We start from the raw sequence: 16,662 nt of genomic DNA on the forward strand, positions 1-16,662 counted from the left end.
GTCATATTCACTTCCACATTACGATGACTCCTCCCTCGTTCCTGGAAGAGGGAATATTCTCACGATCTGTCCTGGGCTATTGTTTGTGTCTGATATTCCCAGTGACTCTTACTTTCTGCAAAGGGTGGAAATTCTCTACAGGAAGCAGGAATATTGCCTGATTTCCTTTTAAACTTCCAACTTTTTGTTTGGTTCTTACTCTTTTTTTAAATGTTTGTTATCGTGAAAATACTGTACAGAGGGGCTACAGTTACACGAGCAAGGTCATGAGTACATTTCCTATCAAGCATTGTTGCCTCCTCCTTTGTTGTTTTCCCCCACCTTCCCCCCCACCTCCACAACTATCCCCCCCCCCCCACAGTATAACCTCTGTTTTCACTGTATTGGATATTTGATGTTGGTACCCTGCATCTTGTATATTTACTTCTCTAATGTGAGGAGGGGAAGGGAAAAAACAAAATGTTTAAATAGGGATACAGGTTGACCCATTGTGACAATGAGATGTACAAGACACCATGTTGAAAACGAACTTTACAATTTAACTTCTTTTAAAAAAACAGAAATGAATATTAAGGATCATGCAACGAATGTTTTCAAGTTGCTTTGGGGGGCTAAATCTACCTATTTATATCTATTTAAATTATAGTGTAACAGTTAAAATTTGGGGTAATTATTGTTGTTACTGTCGCGCATAGTGATGGTTTTTGTTCTTAAGCTGCCTATTCATATTATTGGAACATCATCTAATACACAGGGCAACAAATTTGGCTCTGGAATTAGATTCACATTTGGTTCTGGATTCTACCATATTTTAGCTTTGACTTTAAAAGCTGTTTTGGAAACTAATGAACCTCCAGTTTCTTTTTTTTTTTTTTTGTCGGTCATAGGGCTTGAACTCTGGGTCTGGGTGCTGTTCCTCAGCTCTTCAGCTCAAGGCGAGCGCTCTACTGCTTGAGCCACAGCGTCACTTCTGGTTTTCAAGTGGTTTATTGGATATAAAAGTCTCACAGACTTTCCTGCCTGGGCTGGCTTTGAACCGTGATCCTCAGATCTCAGCCTCCTGAGTAGCGAGGATTATAGGCGTGAGCTACCGGCGCCCGGCGACCTCTAATGCATATAGTAATTTCTGTCTCACAATTGGTTTCATACAAAGGTTATTATGCAGATGAAGTCCCCACAGCTATTAGATATTACTACAATTGTTAGAGTTATTATTATTCACGTTACTATTTGGCTACCATCCATATGTAGGCTTTAGTAGTTGAATGTAAGAAACGTATCAAGAAATACGCAAAGGATTAGTTGGTATGTGCGGGGCAGAGTACACTGTACAAAATACAAAAAAGAGAAGACACAGTGTGAAAGAATAGAATCCAAGACTTGCCAAGTTAGATTTTTGTGGGCATATTTAACTCAAAACAATAGAACTGTATTATTCTGAATTTCTTTGCCTGACTCTCCTTCCTTTTGATTCTCCTAAGTAAATATTTTCTTTTGCCCATATCATTGTTCCTCAGATTCAACATCTTCAATTAGCCCCAGAATAGTATGCTGCCAATTAGGGTGACGAGAGTTTCTATTTATTAAACAGCTATCTCCAAAATAGGAGATATTTCTTCTCTGTTGATGTTGAACTAGCTGCCCACTATTCCGGGCAACTTCATACACCATATAAATAATTTCTGTGCATCACAGACGTTATCGAAGCACGTAGAAGATAGAATTATGGAGGCAGTGGATCCGCTTTTTAGTTCTTGACTTCCTAATTGGGAACCAGCTTTGTATTTCAAAAGAGACATTGAGAGAGCTCAGCTATTAGCCACTGGCTGGGTCATTTATATCATCCTCAGAAAGGAGCTGAGATGTGACCTCAGGTTGCACTGAAGATCAAACTGGTCATACTCATCCCACTGAACAGACATCTGTGCACCTGAACTGTGAAGAAAAATAATGGGAAAAAATAAAGGGAATGTACTTTGCTCTCACTGACAGTCCTAACCAGGAGGGAAGGCATGAATGAGAATGTATGAGAAGATGGGAAGGAGAGGTTACTTCCACGAAGGAAAAGTCTATGAAACTCTTATCTCCAGTTACCAAAAAGCCAGAAGTGGAGCTGTGGCTCAAGTGGTAGAGCACTAACTTTGAGCCAGAAACCTCAGCGACAGTGCCTAGGCCCTAAGTTCAAGTCCTGGGACTAGCACCAAAAGCAAAACACAAAAAAGGCCCTTCAGTTATAAAAAGGTGGACCCTGTGTGGGTTGGTGAATAAGAGTGGAAGAACATTGCAGGTAATAAATAAAGCATCTGTTTTCTCCTTCATCATGCAAGGACCAAGGGAGAAGCAGCCATCTAAGAAAGCAAGCTTTTCATCAGTCACTGATTTCTGGTACCTTGTGTGGACTTGAAGTCTTCATCACTCTAATAAGTAAATATAATCATTCAAAAACAGATAAGATGCAAAGCAAAGGTACAGCAATGAAATAATATCTGAGGCAAACCTTCATTGCTAATATTGAGGTTCTCTGTGCACTAATGTGCTCTCTCTTCTGTACTTGGATGGTTATTACAGATGTGTTCTGTGCCTGGCCACTGCTGGCCAGTTGTGCTATGTTCTTGTTACATATTCAGCCTACCTGGGGGCAGGATTACAGTTTTCAGCCGAGTTAAAAATATAGCAAATGACATGGAGATTGGGAGTCTTCAAACTCACCGCAGAATAGTTTACTGAAGTGACAACTTGTATTTTGGCCGGAGGGTGGGGTTCGATTTTACTTTTTTTTGGTATTTATATCTGTAGAATGATGAATACGTCCATGGTTAGCAGTTGAAAAACATGTGTTGGATTATATTAATCTTGACTGAGTTTTGAATCATAGAAAGGAGTGATTTTTTTTTTTTTTTTTAGGAAGGAAAACAACGTAACAACTGCTCATGCATCACCTGTTTCTTTGTTTAGGTATTTCTCTTTCGGGTTTCCGGGTTGAGATTGTGGATGGAGTGAAGCTTCATCTTCTAGATGACGTCAGCGGCTGGGAACCTGGAGACCAGATTGTGGTTGCAAGCACTGACTATTCCATGTACCAAGCAGAGGAGTTCACTCTTCTCCCCTGTCCTGAGTGTACCCGTTTTCAGGTCAAAGTCAAAGGTAGTGGGCTGCTCAGAGTGCTCCTTAGGAAACATGTTCTTTCCTTGGGGTTTGATTTCTGAGACTTGGTCTGTACTGGGTTTCTGCACTGGGATCTAAACTCAGGACCTTGAGCTTTTTCAGCACGCATGCCCCTCTGGCCCTTGTTCTTTGCTCTTTAATCAGACATGATGTCTACTGAAGTTTTCTACCTAGACTGGGCTCAAATTGTGATTCTCCCAGGTCTCGGTTTCTTGAGTAGCTACGATTAAGCATGTGAGTCACTGGCACCCAGGAGTGTTTCTTTTTGTTTGTTTGTTTGTTTTTCCTGTCCTAGGGCTTGAACTTAGGGCCTGGGCACTAAGTTGAGTCTCTTCCCCTTGAGCCACAGCTCTACTTCTGGCTTTTTCTGAGTAGTTTTTTTTTTTTTTTAAACTGGAGACAAGAGTCTTATGGACTTTTCTGTCCTGGATGGCTTTGAATCACAATCCTCAGATCTCAGCCTCCCGAGTAGCTAGGATTACAGGTGTGAGCTACCAGTGCCTGGCAGAAGTGTTTCTTAATTTAAAAGAAAAAAAAGAAAGTTCTATGTTTTTTAAGTTTCTAAATAAATAAATATTTAAAATGGAACCCAAAGATTTTTTTCATTAGAGACTATTCCTAACTATAATCCTGAGAACAGGGTTTCAGATAGAGATTGTCACTGCAAGCTGTATGTAGCAAGAATGGCTGAGATTTTTACTTATTCTGAGCTGGTGTGGCAAAGCCTCTGTGTCTGTCTGTTGCCTCACTTGAAGGGTTCACTGAGTAATTCAGTTACAGTGCTTTCCTTGATTATGTACCCAACGTAATAACAATGACGGTGAAGAACAGAAGTTCATAGCGACTCTTCAAGAAGTACTTAACTACATTTTGTAGTAATTTGGAGTAATCAGAAATCCAGAGCTTTATAGTTTACGGGAAGAATTACTACCAGGCTGAAAAAAAACAGAATGATTAGCTTGGCATTTTTCCCCCTCTATACTTCATTCAGTCTGATACTTCTCCTTCTCTTGATAATGCTAGGCATAAGCAAAAAAAAAAAAAAGCATAAAAGGAGAAGCTCCAAAGTTATAAAGATTCCCATCTGGTATTAATGTTTTCTGGAAATTCCCACTCTTGTTCATAAGTCTATGTGATGAGTTTCCATGAACTCCACTCCCATGATTTATTTGTGTTTTTCCTTCCTGAGTTTATGTAAGACCATCAGAGAATAGCTCATTATTAGAGGGCTTTTAAGGAAGGTACAAGTAGCAAAGGGAAGGGAGAGATGGAAAAGAATGCATAATAATACTCTATGAAGGGGCTGGGAAGGTGGCTCAGTGGTAGAGCGCTTGCCTTGCATGCCTGAGGCCCTGGGTTCGATTCCTCAGCACCACATAAGCAAAAAGAAAAAAGCCGGAAGTGGCGCTGTGGCTCAAGTGGTAGAGCGCTAGCCTTGAGCTGAAGAGCTGAGGGACAGTGCCCAGGCCCAGAGTTCAGGCCCCATGACCAGACCCAAATAAACAAACAAAGAATTAAATGAGGGCTGGGAATGTGGTAGAGTGCTTGCCTAGCATGCATGAAGTCCCAGGTTCGATTCCTCAGTACCACATGCACAGAAGTGGCGCTGTGGATGAAGTGTTAAAGTGCTATCCTGGGCAAAAGAAGCTCAGGGACAGTGCCCAGGCCCTGAGTTCAAGGCCCAGGCAAAAAACCAAAAACACAACAAAAATTAAATGAATATATTTGGGAGAATCCAATTTTATAGAGACAAAAACAATGATCTTGGTATCCATACATGGAATTTCAGAAGGGCTCTATTGGTTCTTTAGGAGCATGCTATCTCTAAAGGGTAAGAAATAGCGGTGTAATATTCAAAGTATGTTCCTGTAAATTTTTATGGTGCCACAACTGTTTGGCACTTGGTGTGTGGTAGGCCATATTCTAATTAGTAAATTAGTGGACTTGTGGTCCACATGTTGGCTACATGTGTTTTAAGTTCCTTTGTTCATTGAGTAGCCTCTGATTATTAGCCAGGTTTGTGTTTCACTGGTTCACAAATGTTGGTCAGCATTATTCCCTTTGTTGTTAGCTATACAATGGAGAATGAAATATTTAAAGTTTTTGAGTGCTCAAATTTTGGATCACTGGGGAAATTTTCAAAGACCTTATACAAACAAAACTATGGTAACTAAGCATTCGAGGAAATCCGGTGTCGATGGCTCAATGTCTGTATGTAATCCTAGCTACTAGAGAGGCCAAAATGTAAGCATCGCTGTTCAAAGCTGGCTTCACCAGAAAAGTCTGTGTGACTGTCCCCAATTAAACACCAAAAATCCAGACATGGAAGTGGAACTCAACTGGTAGAGTGCCAGCCTTGAGCAAAAAAGCTAAAGGACAACACCCAGGCTCTGAGTTCAAGTCTCAGTATCCACACAAACAAAAGTAAACAAACAAAAAATACACTGGGGGAAGCTTTCACAATCAGTAACTATCAAACGATGGTGATGGTGACAGAAATGAAAGAACAAGATGACACTGAGACTGGGGTTGACCAAAATACATATAACCCAAGATTTGACTCAATACTGACTTGAGTTTTCACCGGTACATAGTGCTGTACATTGCACAGACACCTTACTTTAAAGTTTGGATTCTGATCTTTTCCCTGGCTGCTAATAAACCATCTGACCCTCTGGAGATACTGCGTAGTCGCTGCAAGCTGCATCTCTTCAGCCACTCTATTACAAGCAGACACTACAGTGCTGTTAAGTCTGAATGTTCAATGGACTAGATATATTAAATGTAAATGCTTTCTTTTGCCTTCTGTCGTGGGGCTTGAACTTGGGGCCTGGGTGCAGTCCCTGTGCTCTTTTTGCTCAAGGCTAGTGTTCAACCACTTTGAGCCACAGCACCATTTCCTGTGTTCTGGTGGCTAATTGAAGGTAAGAGTCTCTTGCCTGGGCTGGGTTTTGAACCATGATCCTCAGATCTCAGTCTCCTGAGTAGCTAAGATTACAGGGTAAGCCACCAACGCTCAGCAGTATTTTTAAATTAACAATGTTTTACTAGACTATAACTCCATGTCAGTCATCTGTTCTGAGCAAATCAAAACATATTCAGAAACCATTTTTGCAGCTTTCCTGGTTACATCTGCCTTTGCTCCTAGTTAAAAACTTTTAGCTGGGCACTAATTACAATGCTTGTAATCCTGGCTACTCAGGAGGCTGAGATCTGAGTATTATGGTTCAAAAAGTCTGGGCAGGAAAGTCCATGAGATTCTTTATCTCCTATTAGCCACCAGAAAACCAGAAGTGGATCTGTGGCTCAAAGTGGTAGAGCGCTAGCCTTGAGCAAAAAGAGCAGAGGGACAGTGCCCCGGCCCCAGGTTCAATCCTCAAGACCAGCACCAAAAAAACAAAAAAGTAAACAAAAAAAAAATCAACAAAAACCTGTTGTATGTCTTTTAAAAGCATTTGCCCATGTAAATTATTATCTCTAAGCTATTAATTAACTAGGGATCTGGGCAAACTATGTGCATAAGAAATGTCTTGCTGAATGTGGTGGTACATGCTTATAATCCTAACACTCAGGAGGCTGAGGTAGGAGGATTACAAGTTGAAGTCTTGCCTAGATTATACAGCAAGACCTGTCTCAAGAAAGAGGGGCGGGGGAGGAGGGATGTGTGTTTTCTATCAGAGATTTTGTGTTCGAACAGTGTGTGTGTGTGTGTGTGTGTGTGTGTGTGTGGCTATTTTCCTACTCTGACACTAGTACCTTGCCTTGTAGATAAAGAAAAATTTTACTTCTGTCCATCTTTCCTACGTGGAATTGAAACACATGGGTCAGCAGCAACTGGGCAAATATCCTGTTCATTTTCACCTGTGTGGAGATGTGGATTACAAAGGCGGGTACACACACCCCACATCTGTGGATGGCTTGTCTATTCATCACTGCTTCTCACGGTGCATCACCGTGCATGGGACCAACGGCTTGCTGGTGAGTAGCCTCGCTCCTGCAGACACGGGTTATTTGTCACTGTTAACTTAATGTGTCTTCATTCTCATGACTTCTCAGTGTTGACATAAGCAAACAACTGTACCCCTTGTACACTCTTAACTTCTTTCTGGGATGTTTGAAGGAAGCCATCCAAATTAATCTCTTAAGCAAGAAATGGAATCTGATGTATGTTTGGGGCGATGATGATGATGATGATGATGATTTGTATTTACACTGAACCTGCTATACAGTAGCTGTTGTCACTTAAAGCCCAGTTTGGAAGTGACATCACCCATTTGTGTATCTGCAGATAAGAGACACCATTGGATTTGACACGCTAGGTCACTGTTTCTTCTTGGAAGATGGTCTTGAGCAGAGAAATACTTTGTTCCACAATCTGGGCCTCCTTACCAAGCCCGGGACTCTCCTTCCCACTGACCGGAACAACTCCATGTGCACCACTATCCGAGATAAAGTGTTTGGGAACTACATTCCTGTACCTGCTACAGACTGTATGTGAGTAATTAGCTGAGAGAGAGGAAAACTCATGTGGAATGGGGAAGATAGGAGAAATGTTTAGTAGGCAGGATCTTTCATGAAGACTATTTGAATTACCTTGCAGGGCTGTTTCAACTTTCTGGATTGCTCATCCCAACAACAACCTGATTAATAATGCAGCAGCAGGCTCCCAGGTAAATCATACTCAAGTGTGTTCCCATTTCTTTGCTGTCATGTATATGAATGCTCTGGTGTAGATGGCTGTGATGTCATTGTGTGCTGATGGAACTTAAGTTGGTGTGTTTTGTTGGTGTTGGTCTTGGAGCTTGAACTCAGGGCTTAGGCGCTGTCCCTGAGCTTTTTTGCTCAAGGATAGCACCCTATCATTTGAGCCACAGCTGTACTTCCAGCTGATTAATTAGAGATAAGAGTCTCATGGGCTTTCCTGCCTGGGCTGGCTGCAAATGGTGATCCTAGATCTCAGCCTCCAGAGTTGCTAGGAATACAGGCACGAGCCACTGTTGCCTGGCTCCTGATAGTATTTTTGTTTTTGATACTGCTTATCTAATTGACAGCAGGAAGTGGCTGAGGTTGCTCTTCATCTCTTCAAGTTCTTTTGGGCCAGATTGTATCTATAAGTCTATTATGAACAGACAACAAATAAAGGGAAAAAGGAAATCTGAACTAAGGGTATATCATCTTAAGAGTAGATTGTTGGTATGTTATGTAAAATTCTTTCTTCTGGTTTTCTCATATCTAAATCTCATGAGGCCAAGTGATTGATAATTTTAACTTTCAGTGTTAAAGAAAGTCTTACAATGCACAGCAGTTTAATCTGTAGAACATGTATTTTAGGGATTCCATCTCTATGATAAACACAGTTGTGATGTATTTTAGGGATTTCTTTTCCTTGGTAAAGCAGCTAAAAACTCAGCTACTTACCATGAATTAGTATGTACCTTGAGTTGAGATACCTCCCTCCCACATACAAATGGAAATGGAATATTTTTAAATAGTAGAAATGTCCCCTGGATAAGCTTGGGAACATTTATCTTCATAAATGAATATGACTCACAGCTATTAATTTATAATAGAAATGAATCTTTTAGGACATTATACTGTAAGATTGTACCTACAACTACATTACATGGCTGTGAATAATGCAGTAATTTCTAACTATTCGTGTGTACCTTGCGACTGTATAGCATTGTAAAAGGAAAGATATACCCAGTATCATTTCCAAGGACTAAGTAGCTGAAAGGAAATGTTTTTTTTTTGTAATAACAAGAACATAGTTGATCATGGGTGATGGCTGAACATCTATCTGTGATTTCCCTTAAAAACCCATATGTTTAAATTTTTTTGCATGATAGAGCAAAGGCCTGGACAATTCATTTCAGCATTTAGTTTTTTTATTTTTTATTTTTTTGTTGGTCATGGGGCTTAAACTCTGGACCTGGGCACTGTCCCTGTGCTCTTCAGCTCAAGGCGATCACTCTACCACTTGAGCCATAGCGCCATTTCTGGTTTTCTGGCGGTTTATTGGAGATGAGAGTCTCATGGACTTTCCTGCCCTGCCTGGCTTTGAACCTCGATCCTCAGATCTCAGCCTCCTGAGTAGCTAGGATTACAGGCGTGAGCCACCGTGCCTGGCTTCATTTCAGCATTTTTATTCATCTACTTTCCATCAAGTATTTGTTGAGTTCCTTGGGTTTGTGCTGTGTGTTTCTAATGAGAAAGCTATGGCTGGAGGTGGATGTATAGATTTTCTTACTTTGCCTTGCTAGTCAGTAGTAGTTTCCACTCTGCCCTTTCCAGAAGTAAGGGGTTGAAAATGAAGCAAAATGCAAATAGACAATGTCAAGTATGGTTGCCAGGTGTCCTTTCTGGGGCTTAGGTGAGAAAGTTGAAAATATCTCATGCATATTCTTTTTTTCTCACGTATATTCTTTTTTATTTTAATTTTTTCACATATATTCTTGATTGTATTGTATGGCTTCTTTCCTTTCCCTTAAAAAAAAAAAAAACTCTGCTCCAGTTTGGCTAGTGTTTGGGCAGATTTTTCCTCTCAGAATAAATCAAGCTGATTCTTCATTGTACCTTTCCGTTGCCTCCTACAAAGCTCTTTTTACCTATTTTGACAAGACAGTGTTTTATAAGAAACAGCTGTCCCTCTTGTGTGGCCTCCCCCCCCATTGCCTCCTGGGAGGGTCTGCGCTGCCCTCAGCTTGGAGGAGTTGGGTATCTACCCTTCTTGCCAGGCCTTCAAGCTATTTCTGTATTGTATCCAAAAAAGTTGAGGCGGTAAACATTTTTCAAAGTAGCTTATTTCTATCAAGACCCATTTGTAAACTCTCATCATGGAAAATTTGTTAAAAACGACCGTTATTGACGTCTGTATTTCTCATTAGACTGAATTGTTGAAGGATATTTTAGAGGGCATGAAATGAATGTATATAAAAAGTTGTACTTGTATGTTGTTTTAACAACCTGTTTAACACAAGTTCCACATTGGGAAGCTGTCCTTCACATCAGGCTGATCTTTAATTCAATTGCAAAAGCAGATAAAAACTTTTGTGGTGAGAATATTTCCACTTTTTAAAAAAATATATATTTCATTTTGTGTCAGAAAGTTTTAAACTGTTCTGTACCCGTTATGTTCAGTGATCCTGAAATTGAATAGACAAGGTCCCTGCCTGAAACAGCATCCTGATTCATGCATGTGGTGTGTGTGTGTGTGTGTGTGTGTGTTTTTTTTCTGGCAAAAATTTGCCTCAGGTCAGGAAGGGGATTGGAGTTGTTTGAAAGAAGTCAGTGAGTCCTGGGAGTTGGTGGCTCGTTGTTTAATAGACATGACTCACGTATTGATCAGGTTTGTAGGTAAATAAACAAACCACATTGCTTAAAAGCGGTACTGTCCTGGGCCACATGGAAGTCCGATTTGCTTCTCATGCTGCAGAATGTTTTAAAGTAGATAATGATGGGAAAATTTGTCTTCAAGAGAACTTTTAGTACCAGCCAGTTGTTTCTTTCCTTCAATTCTGCAAGCAAAATGAAATTTGCTTTTTTAAACAAACGGCCTGGATATAACTACTAGTGAATGCTAGATATGTACATAGCTCTCCCTAACCAATTCCAAACCTGAAGCAATGAAACTTGGTACCACAAAGATGAGCCTGCTTGCAAAGCAGGTTATGAGGATGTTTATAAAGTGTTGTTGTTGTTGTTTTAATAAATAAAGGCCTTTAATGAACTTGTCGTCTGATTTATAGGATGCTGGAATATGGTATTTGTTCCACAAGGAACCTACTGGGGAGTCCAGTGGAGTGCAGCTCTTGGAGAAACCCGAACTCACTCCTCTGGGTATATTTTATAACAACAGAGTCCACTCAAGTTTTAAGGTACGTTCTCACATTTGAACCCTCAGTTCCTATGATTTTTAGGGTAAAGGATTCTGGGATTATGTCTTAATCCTTTCCATTTTACTCTAACAGAGTATCACAAATTGGGTATCATGAACAAAAATGTATTTGGCTCGTGGTTCTGGTGATTGAGAAACCCAGATCAAGATTAAGATGATGGAGCCATCATCTGCTCCGGGTCCTGTGGCCAGGCCATAAGGCAAAAGGTTAAAGAGAGAATAGGAGAGAGCAAGAGATTGCGCTTGCAGCCTTTTGTTTTAATTTTATGGATGTTTTGCAATTTTTGTGGGCATACCTTCAACTGTCCATAGTCAGGGCCTTCATTTCGCTGCTTTTTTTCATCTATACCTGTGGACATGCGTCAGTCGTATTCACCTCTGTTTGACTCGTTCTTTTCCCTCTTTCCTTTCCTCCCATCCCTTCCCACCTGTCCAGCTGAACTTGAGGGTTTAGTTTATTTTCCTCTAGCTCCCATTGTGAGAGACAAACGTAGTACTCGTGGGCCTGGCTTATGTCATTTGACATGGCAATCTCCAGTTCCATCCATTTCTTCAGAAAACAATATAATTTCATTCTAAAAATGTAGTTGACTGTGATGCCTTTATTAAATTCCCATTGTCTCGATTCTTACAACATTTTAATCTTGTGTGATCTTTTTTTTTGCTTGTTTTTTCTTTTTGCCACTCCTGGGGCTTGAACTCAGGGCCCCGGTGCTGTCCCTGAGCTTCTTTTGCTTAAGGCTAGCACTCTACCACTTGAGCCATAGCATTACTTCTGGCCTTTTCTGTTTATTTGGTACTGAGGAATTGAACCCAGGGCTTCATGCATGCTGGGCAAGAACTCCACTGCTAAGCCACATTCCTAGCCCCAGTCCTGTGTGATCTTACATGTGCTCCTTGTAATCTTCTTCCTTATCTTTTTTCCTGGACTTTTTTTCTTTGTTGTTGTTGGTCGGTCGTGGGGCTTGAACTCTGGGCCTGGGCACTGTCTCTCAGCTTTTCAGCTCAAGGCGAGCGCTCTACCACTTGAGCCACAGCGCCATTTCCGGTTTTCTGGTAGGATATTGGAGATAAGAGTCTCACGGACTTTCCTGCCTGGTCTGGCTTTGAACCGTGGTCCTCAGATCTCAGCCTCCCAAGTAGCTAGGATGACAGGCGTGAGCCACCGGTGCGTGGCTTCCTGGACATTCTTATTTGTCCATCCAGGACTTCTTTCCCTCCTCCCCCACCCCCCAGGCATTCTATATTCTCTCTAATCTTGATTTCTGTGTGAACTATTTCCTTGGGTATCTTTGGGTTTTTTAACCTGCTTCCTCCTCCTCCACTAACGTGTTCTTTTGCTTTGTTAGCTTTCTCCATCCTTTCAGGTTTAGGTTTAGGAGATTACTTCTTTAAGGAGACATTCCAGAAATTCTTTTCCTCTATGAAACAAGCCTCATCTAGAAGTCCTTGTTTCTTGCTTCTAGCACCTCCTCTATTTTCTTTCCTATGTATATCTCATCTTGTAAATATTTGCATATTTTCATGATAGATTTTGTATCACTAACAGCAGGAAATAGATTTCACTTGTTCATTGTATAGACCTTCAAGTAGGCACTAAATAATTACTGAATTACAGGATGTGTCAAATAACAGGAAAATAGTTATTTTTCATCATTTCTTTGCTGCTTGTCTCTATTCTTTTCCACTCACTTTTGGGTAAAAGCAACAAATGATGACTTTTATGGCTCATTATTGTGTTTTGGGATTCATATTCATTTCAGCACATGATTGTATATTTCAGGCTGGCTTATTTATTGACAAAGGTGTCAAAACGACCAACTCCAGTGCTGCTGACCCGAGGGAATACCTCTGCTTGGATAACAGTGCAAGGTAGGGCTGGCTCTTTTAGTGAGACTTAGCCTTATCTGGCTAAAGCAGAACTTCTGACTCATGTACATTTACATATACGTATACATATACATATATATAGATATAGATATACACACACACATAGTACTCTTTGCTTTGGTAACATATTTAGAATGGAGTTTCCAAAGCTTATAGAGCGTTCTGTTGTCTCAGATCCTGAGTGTAAATATTTATCGTGTGTGTGTGTGTGTGTGTGTGTGTGTGTGTGTGTGTGTGTGTATGTGTGTGTGTGCGCGCACTGTGCATGCGCTGACAGTAGGGCTTAAACTTGGGCCATTGAGCTCTAACTTGTCTTTTGCTCAAGGCTGGCCCCCTGTCGCTCGATCAACACCTCAATGTCTAGCTTTCAGTTGGTTAATTGGAGATAAAGAGTCTCACTAACTTTCCTGCCCAGGCTGGCTGTTGAACCCTGATCCTCAAATCTCAGCCTCCTGAGTAGCTAGGATTACAGGCATGAGTTCCCAGCTCATGGTCACTAACAAAATGCCTAAGAAGTGGAGACTTTTCTTCTCATTTTTCACACTCATGTTAGAGGGAGTTACAGACGGAGAAAGAAAAGTAAGAGAAAGATTCCGAAGAAGGTTTGAAACTCAGAAGAATATGATTCATTGTAAAAAATGTTCCAACTTAGATGCTAACCCTGAAAACCAAAGCCTCTAGAATTTATGCCTAGTGGTCACAATGGAATGTTGCATCAAATCTGTTTCAAAGGGAAAGATCCTAGATTTGATGATTAAGCTGGTTCTGGTCTAGTCATTTATAGCCTCAAATTTACTTCCTAACCAGGCTCTGTGTATGTTGCTCTCCCGTTTGACCACAAAATATGGGTAGATATGGATTGCCGTTTCGGCAGAATTCTGTTACATGTTGTATAGAAGCCAAAATAGACTAAACATCTCAGATGGAAATAAAATTTTCTAGAAAAGATGGCAACTTCAAACCATAATCAGTAGGTACATGTTATTTTTCTGTGCTTCAAGCTGATTGACCAGTTTATGCAGCTGATGGTGTGCCAGGGTTAATAGGCTCTTTTGGAAGGGGAATTGCTAGACCAAGTTGTTATTAAAGAGATAAAGCAAGAACCACACTAGAAGTTGATGAGTCGGACATAAGTGTGAGGCACGATTCTCTCATTACTAATACATGAGGTCAGGAGAGGACTGGGGAACATTTGGTTGACAAATTACTCATCAAGATTCTTCAGAGGGCAAGTTGAACATGAAGTATTTTAGGACACTGATCAGATCACCTAGAAAGTCAGATCTTTATTTAAGTGAGCCAAAAAGTACTTCATAGCTGATCGGCATAGGAAATGGAAAAGTAAGTAGAGGAGGCAAACTTAAGAAAGAAATGGAGGGGCTAGGAAGGTGGCTCAGTGGTAGAGTGCTTGCCTTACATACATGAGGCCCTGGGTTTGATTCCTTAGCACCATATAAACAGAAAAAGGCAGAAGTAGTGCTGTGGCTCAAATGGTGTAGAGCCTTGGGCTGAAGAGCTGAGGGACAGCGCCCAAGCCCAGAGTTCAGGCCCCACAACCAATGGATGGAAGGAAGGAAGGAAGGAAGGAAGGAAGGAAGGAAGGAAAAGGAGCACATAGATGGAAGCAAATGAACCAAAGGGAAAATACTAGCTGACAAAATTAAGAAAACTATGTTAAATGATCACTCCCACTCTTCTTGTTTCTTGAAGAGTTTATTATAAGGACTACAGATGTATATTCCACTAAGTTCTTATTGCCAGAAATATCTTTAAACCTGACACCGTTAACTCCTTTCCCTGCCTTAAACATATTGACATAATTGGTATATGGGTATATATGTGCATCTGTGTACATACATATGAATAGAAGAGTATAAACATATTTTAACTCCATTGATTTTTAACTAGATTTGGCAATTAAAACACTTTACCCATAAAAGAAGTACTTTACTAGATGAACATAGATGATGATATGGGAATAGTAGACACTTCTCCGCACTCCGTTGTTCTTACCAGTTTATAAATATGTACATGCTGGTAAGAATTGGACCATGTGTGGATGCTTTTATTGGAAAGAGCTGGTTTTTACAGAGTACCAAGATATTTGGCAACCAGTTATACATTAATTTTGTTCAGAAACTGATGTTGTAGAATAGGCCTCCATGTATTCATGGAATCCAGACATGAGTAAACCTGATTAAACAAATGAGTAATAAACCCGCCTATGAATTAAAACTCTGGGCTCATGGTATTCAGTAGACATTCAGTCTGTTCATCAGAGAGGAAGCTGACTCAGTGGTTGATCAGATGAAGCCCTTCCCTTTGTCTTCTAGATGGGAAATGACAGGAATCCAAAGATGGGAGGTCTTAGCCCTGAGTTTGAAATTTGGACATTTCTTCTGCAAAGAAGGCATCAGTGTATCATCAGTGGAAGACAATTAAGGGAGGGTTGAGAAATGTGCTGAAATCACCTAGGGAGGTGATGAAATATTAGAATGACTAACCATATTTTTATGTACCAAGTGGGAAAGAAGATGACAGTACATCAGAGCAAATGGTCAGTGGTAGAATTCTGTGGCTAGGAAGTTCTGAACAAATGCATTGACGGTGCGTAGAGAGTTAGATGTTGTTCATGGTTCTTGTTTCTCCCCCTTCCTGTAGAGCTTTGTGTGTGTGTGTGTTTTAATTTCCAGAACTTTTCTATCTGAGTAATGTATGTAGAGGATGCAAAGCTGTTTGGCAGTTAAGTACAACGCAGGAACAGTAGATGTTGGCATGAAGTCAAGTTTTGGTGTGATGGCTCTGAACGCTGTAATCTAAGGATAAAGAGACTCTTTCCCCCCACTGATATTAACTCAGTCTACACTTGAAGTATATAAAGAGCCATCCAAATGGTCTCACCATCCATTCACCACCTAGTCTGTGATGTTGGATGGAGAGAGAGGAGAGAAGATAAATTCTATCACATCTATTCCTGTGCCTCTGTTTCCATTGGCAGCATTTCCCATGAAGAACCATAGTCATACCTGCAGGCCTATTTTTCTGTGTTGTCTCCCTACCTTCTTACCCTCTGGCCAGCTTGTTTAAAGTAGAGTCCTGAGCTTCCTGCCTGCCTGAAGGCTTTGTACTTGGTATCCCCTCAATAAAGCCTCTTCTCCAGTTGTGTACATTTATTGTGTACTATGTGCCAAGAGAAATTGTGGTAGCATTATGCAAAGTACATTTCCTGGTTATTTGATTGAAAATATCAACTTGCTGAATTAATTTTTGAAAAACTAAAATAAAGTACCTCCATTTTTGTAAGATAATAGTCTTCTAGGCTTCTAGGATTATTATAGTGGAATTTTGGGTTTTTCTTGTTTTTGTTTTTTTCTGTTCTTTCCTTTGGTCATGAGGTTTGATTCAGGGCCTGAACACTATCCCTGAGCTTTTTTGCTCAAGGATAATACTCTTCTTGTGCCATATCTCCACTTCTAGTTTTTAGGTAGTTAATTGTAGATAGGAGTCTCACAGACTTTCCTTCATAGGGCTAGCTTTGAACCATAATCCTCAGCTCTCAACCTCCTAAGCAGCTAGGATTCTAGGCATGAGCCACTAGCGCCTGGCTTTGTTGGAGAATTTTGGACATCAAAATTATAATAAGTTCCTGTTAGTATCATGTAACTTAAGAGGATGCTAGATTTCCTAATGTGTATTTTTTTTTTTTTTTT

The 16,662-nt window shown here is 40.5% G+C and overlaps 1 protein-coding gene across 1 annotated transcript in view; it reads left to right on the top strand.

The window, feature by feature from the left end:
* Positions 1-16,662, top strand: part of Tmem2 (transmembrane protein 2) — a 71,911-nt gene that overhangs the window by 25,887 nt on the left and 29,362 nt on the right. Inside the window, exons 6-11 of the mRNA XM_013018397.1 lie at positions 2,956-3,161; positions 6,934-7,143; positions 7,454-7,659; positions 7,766-7,835; positions 10,914-11,042; positions 12,846-12,934. Coding sequence (XP_012873851.1) covers positions 2,956-3,161; positions 6,934-7,143; positions 7,454-7,659; positions 7,766-7,835; positions 10,914-11,042; positions 12,846-12,934 — 910 coding nt within the window. The remainder of the gene's footprint in view (positions 1-2,955; positions 3,162-6,933; positions 7,144-7,453; positions 7,660-7,765; positions 7,836-10,913; positions 11,043-12,845; positions 12,935-16,662) is intronic.

This window comes from Dipodomys ordii, unplaced genomic scaffold, assembly GCF_000151885.1.
Source record: "Dipodomys ordii isolate 6190 unplaced genomic scaffold, Dord_2.0 Scaffold40, whole genome shotgun sequence".
In the NCBI taxonomy this organism is placed as follows: domain Eukaryota; kingdom Metazoa; phylum Chordata; class Mammalia; order Rodentia; family Heteromyidae; genus Dipodomys; species Dipodomys ordii.